The 7,786-nt window shown below is 42.7% G+C and overlaps 1 protein-coding gene across 5 annotated transcripts in view; it reads left to right on the top strand.

The window, feature by feature from the left end:
* The window catches only part of RTN1 (reticulon 1), a 164,569-nt gene extending 157,869 nt beyond the window's left edge, over positions 1-6,700 (top strand). For all 5 annotated transcript variants that reach the window (XM_069949472.1, XM_069949471.1, XM_069949476.1 and 2 more), the window contains 4 exons: positions 1,932-2,001; positions 3,697-3,743; positions 3,819-3,877; positions 5,889-6,700. In XM_069949472.1, coding sequence (XP_069805573.1) covers positions 1,932-2,001; positions 3,697-3,743; positions 3,819-3,877; positions 5,889-5,928 — 216 coding nt within the window. In that variant the 3' untranslated portion in view covers positions 5,929-6,700. The remainder of the gene's footprint in view (positions 1-1,931; positions 2,002-3,696; positions 3,744-3,818; positions 3,878-5,888) is intronic.
* The last annotated feature ends 1,086 nt before the right edge of the window (positions 6,701-7,786 follow it).

Genomic DNA, 7,786 nt, shown 5'->3' on the forward strand with positions numbered 1-7,786 from the left:
CTCCTCTCTCCCCCGTCTTCCTCTCCCCCATCACCTCCTCTCTCCCCTGTCTTCCTCTTCCCCATCACCTCCTCTCTCCCCTGTCTTCCTCTCCCCCATTCACCTCGTCTCTCTTCCTCTCTCCCCTTCACCTCCTCTCTCTTCCTCTCCCTTCTTCACCTCCTCTCTCTTCCTCTCCCTTCTTCGCCTCCTCTCTCTTCCTCTCCCATTTCACCTCCTCTCTCTTCCTCTCCCCCCTTCACCTTCTCTCTCTTCCACTCCCCCTTCACCTCCTCTATCCTCCTCTTTCCTTCTTTTCCCCCTCAGACCTTACTCTCCCCTTAATCTCCTTGTGGCTCAGAGGCTGGAGAAGAGAGGAAGACCCCTCCCCCCCATGGGCGGATAACGTGAGTATGAATTTTTTTTGTTTGTTGGGGCAGGAGGGGGAGGGTGTAGAATGGTGGGCATTACTATGGGGGCAGGGCAGGAGGCATTATTACTATATGGAGGGTCATGGAAGGGGATATTATTTTTAATGAGGGATCCTAAATACAGGGATAACCCACACACCTACTCACTTTACAGCGCATTACACCAAACAGCGGAATTATTACTGTATGGGAGCCTATAGGTAGGAAAAAGGGAGGGAAGTTAAAGGAAAACTGTGATGCCTAAGATGTTTGGCAGGTTCTCTGGCAAGAGGTAAATTGTAGCTGCAAGAAATCATCATGGTGGTCTGGGCCAGATGGAGAGGAAAAGGAAAAGTGATATATGGCTACATGGGGAGGTATCTGGCTATAGAAGGAGGTATCTTAACTACATGGGGAGATGTCTGGCTGCAAGGGGGTAGGTATCTGGCTACATAGGGGAGGTATCTGACTACATAGGGGGAGGTATCTGACTACATGGGGAGATATCTGACTACATGGGGGAGGTATCTGGCTACATGGGGGAGGTGTCTGACTACATGGGGAGATATCTGACTACATGGGGAGGTATCTGACTACATGGGGGGAGATATCTGGCTACATGGGGGAGAGATATCTGGCTACATGGGGGAGAGGTATCTGGCTACATTGGGGAGAGGTATCTGGCTACATGGGGGAGAGGTATCTGGCTACATGGGGGAGGTATCTGGCTACATGGGGGAGGTATCTGGCTACATGGGGGAGGTATCTGACTACATTGCAGAGGTATCTGGCTACATAGGGAGGTATCTGACTACATGGGAGGAAGTATTTGGCTACATGGGGGAGGTATCTGACTACATGGGGAGGAGGTATCTGGCTACATGGGGGGATATCTTGCTACATATAAGGGGTATCTGGCTACATAGGGAAAATATCTGGCTACATAGAAGAAGGCCTCTTGACTACATGGGGGGAGGTATCTGGCTCCAGGGGGACATATCCATCTCTGTGGGATATATCCCACCTGCTTCTCTGGCACCCGGTTTACTGACGGCCTGCTCAGCCAATCAGTGCACAGTCCCACCGTAGCCACTGATTGGATGAGTGGGCTGTCAGTGAGCTGGGAGCCAGAGAAGCAGGTGGGAGTACAGGGAGGTAAGTATGATCTGTTAAGGGCCGGCAGCTAATTAGGTAAATAGGCAGCGGCTACATTCTCGCAGCAGATTGAAAATCCTCTGTGAGAATGCAGAGCCATAGGCCATAACAGTACAGAGTATCGCAGTGGATTTTGCTGTGAAACGTACATGTAAATCTACCCTGGGCAATGTTATTAATGGATGGCATCGTTGGGGGTACTCGGCTGGAGCATCTTGTCGCATGGGGGTACTTGGCCTGAAAAGGTTGAGAAACACTGCTCTAGGCAATGGGGACGCAACAGGAAATCCCCAAATCCTTGTGTCATACCCTAGTAGTCTTAGGTTCTGAGGTCACATTGTGCACCATGGATTCATTCTGCTAATATCCTTGCTTTTTCACCCCCAGTTTGCTGTACTTATGTGGCTGCTGACGTACGTCGGAGCTCTGTTCAATGGACTTACGCTCCTCATCATGGGTAAGAAAAATAACACTTTATACTATTTTGTTTTCTACCATCTGTCTCTGAAGTCAGTAAATGTATGCATAATAATAACATATAGTATCATATAGCGAAAACATTAAATAAGGCACTGTTCTTACTTGTTTCTTCTATTATAGTCTGTTCCCATAGAAAACCATTAAGTAGTACCATCTTTTTAGTTCCATTAGATCTCGTTCACATTGCAGATGACATCATTTGTCTTCGCTTAGCCTCTGTTTAAACAGGTTGAAGACAGGATAGTGCAGTATGCTACATTTTACGACTGGGTTCATAGTAGGTAAAAATAATGTCCGTCTTTCATAATAACGGTCATTGTGCAAGTTACTACAGAAGATACAGACGTTATTTGTGCAATGACGACTGTCGTTAGTGTAAACCTAGCCTACTACTTAGTAAAAATGCAAGAAACCAGTCAATAGTAATAGTCCATTTCAATGCACTAAAACAGGTCCGTCATAGAACCACCAGATATGGTCAGACCCTAATAAAAGTGAAGTTATTAAATGAATAATCCCACCCTTAGATATGTATTGATTGCTTGGATGTTTCTTTACTTTCCATAAACTTGAATGGAGCCAAACATATGTATAACCACCATCACCACATTTATCCTGTGCCTGGATGCATTGGCCAGCGAATGCTTTACCAGGTGGAATAGGGGTGAAAGGATATTTGATCTTGAGATTGAGGTGTGGATCCCAAAGGCGGCGCCTCAAAATACAGTAATATCTTTATTCTTGAACTTAATCGGTTCTGGAAGGCTGATCCAGAACCGAACTGTGTGTTCCCATAGGGAACAATGTAAATGTGTTTAATCTGTTTTTACACTGTATGGGTCAGGTGTAGAGCGCTAACCCCATAGATTGTAAAGACTAGCAGTAAGTAGCGGTGGATAGTGCACCACTTCTTACTATAAAGGAGCGTGGATTTCAGTCATAAGGATGGGAATCCCCGCTCTAAACTGGTGAGTGGAAGCCAGAGAGGGTCTCCCCGATGGTCATTTCTAGGCTAGCACACTCAGCTGCATAGGAGACACTCTGGCCATCTAGGGAGGGAGGATGCTACTGTTCAGGCGCTCAGGTCACCCCCAATGCATTCACATGCCCCAAGTGCACCCCCCCAATACACTTTATACTACCAGCACTCCAGGAGAAGAAGAAAAGCAGCCTTGGAGTGCGCTGTGACATTCTCCCTCTCAGCCAGCGCGCTCAGCTGCATAGGAGACACATAGGCCGCCTAGAGATGGAGGACGTCACAGTGCAGGAGCTCCGGAGCTGCTCTTCTTCTCCTCCTGGACTGCTGGTAGTTTAAAGTGTATTAGGGGGTGCACTTGGGGGATGCTTTGGCAGATACCAGTGTATTGGGGGTGACACGAGCTCCTGCACACTGACATCCTCAAGTTGCCAGGAGAGAAAGGACATGCCTTTTTTATAATAATTATGAAGGGAATCTCCGCTCCTGAGAGCCTTGGTGTCTGAGCACCTCAGTTCTCTTTCCTGAATTTGTTCAGATACCGAACAATGTTCAAGTACCAAACAAAACTTTAAGGGGAAATTTTGTTGCAAAACATGTCTAGTCACTTAGGGCTATATAATTCTTGTAGTTAAGAGGTTAATATTATTTCCATGCTCCTTTATTATAAATTTATATCTTCTTTTTGTTGTTTAGCTGTGGTGTCAATGTTCTCTCTCCCAGCTGTATATGACAAGTATCAGGTAAGGACTGTTTTGAGTTCATAGCTTCTAGTTGTATCTATAACTAAGTAATAACTGGAATTTTCCCTCCCCTAGGCACAAATTGACCAGTATCTGGGACTGGTGAGGACAAACATGAACACAATTGTGGCAAAGTAAGTTGATAGGGAATGATTCCTATATTCTCTTTTTCTTTTCCCCATGAGTTTGCCCATTAAGGTTAAGCACTGATTTATATTGCTATTCTGCTTTCCTTTAGCTCTAACAGCAGCAGCATGAATGAATGATTGAATGAATAAATAAATAAATAATAATCAAGCTATTTAGTCTAATAAACTTCTCCCCTTTAAAGAAGATCCTGGTCCAATATGAAAAGAGATTAACAAATAAATTAACTCTTCCCTTACGTCCTAACCATCAGAAGTTGGGAGTTTGCAATAAGTAGTCCTATTAGGAGGGTCTTCCTGCAAGACAGAATTCAGCATAGACTGCCTGAAGAGGGAGGACTGGCTTAAACTCCTAAAGGTAGAGAACTTAGGAGTACAGGTAGGCAGGAATCTCAGAAGCACTATGTCCTACAGGAGCTTGGTGTAGGGCTCAAAGGCTGTTAGAATCTCTCCCACCCTCTTAGCAGATGTGATAGCTTATTGAAATGTAAGCTTCCAAGACAAAAACTTTAGATCCATCTCCTCAAGAGGATCAAAACAAGAAGAGCATAACCCCCGGAGCACTACAGACAGATTCCACCAGGCGTAAGGGTCCATTTACACAGAAAGATTATCTGACAGATTATCTGCCAAAGATTTGAAGCCAAAGCCAGGAACAGACTATAAACAGAGATCTGGTCATAAAGGGAAGTCTGAGATTTTTCCTCTTTTTAAATCCATTCCTGGCTTTGGCTTCAAATCTTTGGCAGTTAATCTGTCAGATAACCTTTCTGTGTAAATGGACCCTTATGCTGGGTTTACACGGAACGATAATTCGCCCAATCAAACGATTAACGATTTTGAAGCAACGATTTGGTTTTTATAACGATCAGCATTTAGATGGAGAAAAATCATTAGAAGATTCGTAAGAAAAATCGTTATTGCGATCGTTTTTAAGATCGCTTAAGCCCATCTTTTACATAGGGTGAATCTTTGAAAGACTGTTTGCACGAAGCGATCTGCGAATTTTTAGCGATTGACGAACGATGATTTGAGAACATGTTGAAAGATCAAAATGAACGATTTTTCGCTCATCGCTTGCTGTGTTTACACGGAACGAATATCGCTTAAATGCAATCGTTATTGCGAAAATTCGAGCGATAATCGTTCCGTGTAAACGCAGCATTTGTCTTGAGGATCTGCTGCCAGCCATCTCTCCCGATGAATCCACCCACTTGAGGACAAGCATACATATACTCTGAATAGGGAGTTCTGGAGGTGGTTTACCCCCCCCCCCCCCCCAAGGGATTCACTAAAGACTTCATAGAGTAATCATAGTACCGCATCAACTGCATGGCAGACTAACTAGGTTTTCCTGATTTTAGCTGGCTTCCTGACCCTTGCAATGCATATCACAGCTAGCTAAAAAAAAAATCCCTTTCACCCAAATGTGATATAAAATTTGTTTATTTGTGTTCCGAAAATTATGAGTAAGGAGATGCATGTAAACCCCTAAATATGCTCTAGATAGAAGCTTCTTGGTAGTGAGATAACAAGATTAGCAGTCACTCCTGTGCTATAAAGTTTTAGAAGAAGTCTAGCGATTGGAAAAATCTCACAGCCGGCAGGGGAGAACGTAATAAACAATCAATACATTAGCCCCCCCCCCCTGGGTTCTGATGTCACATCTCGGGGTAAAATGCCCGTCCCAGCTGATGGATTGCATGGTCAGCCAATCAGTGACTGCAGCCATGTCCAACCCCAGTCTCTGACTGGCTGAGCGGGCAGACCATCAACTGGGTTGTAACGTCGGCTGTGCAGGATATCCCGGAGCCGCAATAGAAATGTTTTATTTGAGTCATGTGATTTCTCTTGCCAAGCAGACATCATGACATTGCAGTGGTAATGGGTATAGGGATGCAAGGGGCAGCATTAGTAAGATTTCATAGAATTCATACAAAGCTTAGATATGATATAATAGATGAAAAAAAATATTTTTTTACTATTTTTCTATTTGCAGAATTCAAGCTAAAATTCCTGGTGCAAAGCAGAAGGAGTAAATAGTATATCTAGTCCAGTCAATTCTTGGTAAATTGTGGAGTCTAACGTGGAAACAGCTGTGTTCTACACTTTACTTACAGATTTATTGCACCATTCTCTTTCCAACACTCTGTGTGTATCGAAACATCCAAAAAAAATAAAAAATCTAGGAGCAGCCCTAACCCTGCTTCTATGCTATTAGAATACTCGCAATCAGCCGTGTCAAGCACTAAAGTATAGTGAAGAGATACAAAAAGTGTACTAGATGTGTTTCTTTTTTGTGTTGCTTAAAAGTGCATGATGTTGGAAGCCTAAGTAAAATATATTTTCTTTTCATTTCTTATTTATTATTATTTTTAGTGTTTTTCTGCTATTCTGGGCAGCGCTTCTATAACTTAATGTGACGTGCGGCTAGGGCTTTATGCTTAGGGCATTGATGCAATAGAACAGACTTGCTTCATTGTCTCTGGGCCCGCTGGTTGGAGTTATTTCAATTATATAAATATATATATATACGTAGAACTGTAGACTAATGTTTCGTGTTTTCCAGCACAAGTGAAATCAGTGTGCGGTACTTCTCTCCGTTTTTGTATGAATTCAACTTGCAGTACTCCTGTTGTAAGGGATTGGGATAACAGATTTACATGTACGGTAGACAGGTCCAGCTCGTTCGGTTTATTACGATTTGTAATCCATTCTCTGTAGTTCCTAGCGGACTTATGGACTCTGAATATTTGCACTTATTATGTACTTGACACTGAATGCATAAATAAAATGTCACTAAATGTATAAGGTTCTCTTTTTGTTGAGCTTGTAAAACTTTGCCAAAACACATCATACCAGTCCGAGCAGATGAAAGAACCCAGTGACGTTCTCGATGGTGACAGCAATTAATGGCGCAGATAACATATTCACTGTATCTATGTGCTGGTTTCCTAACCAAAATATTTAATTACAAATGGGAATAAAATTTGATTCTTGCCAAAATTTGTGTTTTCCATTTGCTATGTGTATACCCATACTGTGTATATGGATTTTGATGTGTCATGTTTCACTGGGATGCCAGAGGACAAAACCTACATCCATCCATCTATCTATCTATCTATCTATCTACCAACAAATATGACCACAGCAGTCCAATTAACATGCAAATAATTTGTGTTTTATTCACCCATGCAGATACAACATTAAGGCTGTTTTCACACTACACTGGATAAAAATGTTTTGCAAAAACACCATGGCATTTTCTTTAGGCTAGAATGCTGTGGCCTGATGTTAGCTCTGAGTCACTGGGATTTCATGAAATGCCATACCTACTTGTTGTTTTTTTCTCTGGCTTTTTTTTTTGGCTCTGTGGCACTTTTTCCAAAACACAGCATGGTGAGGATATGGTGTTTTTTTTTCCTGCAAACTGTGGCGTTTCTCTCCCATAGAGTACTCAAAAATGCCAAAGGCCTAAAAATTGATCACAGTGAGAAAGCTGGCACCCCCTTCAACTTTTTCCTGCGTGCTGTGTGATATTTTGTTTCTATCTATCTATCTATCTATCTATCTATCTATCTATCTATCTATCTATCTATCTATCTCCTATCTATCTATCTAGTTGTATCATCTTAAGTATCTATATCATATTGTACGTACCTCGCAGTCCCTTCTTTGACCCAAATCCCCTGCCCCTCTTTGTTGCTTCAATGTCCCTCTTTTTCACAAAGGAAAAATACTGGGGGATACTGACAAAAAAAAGACAATAGTGCAAAACAAATATTTTTATTACTGACTGAGATATACATATTGCACATGTGAGAGTTGTTCTGATGACATCTGAAAACTTCTGCGGAGTTCCTGGGACCCTGAGAGTGGATCTGATCAGAGGATAGT

The sequence above is a fragment of the Dendropsophus ebraccatus genome, chromosome 13, assembly GCF_027789765.1.
Source record: "Dendropsophus ebraccatus isolate aDenEbr1 chromosome 13, aDenEbr1.pat, whole genome shotgun sequence".
Lineage (NCBI taxonomy): Eukaryota > Metazoa > Chordata > Amphibia > Anura > Hylidae > Dendropsophus > Dendropsophus ebraccatus.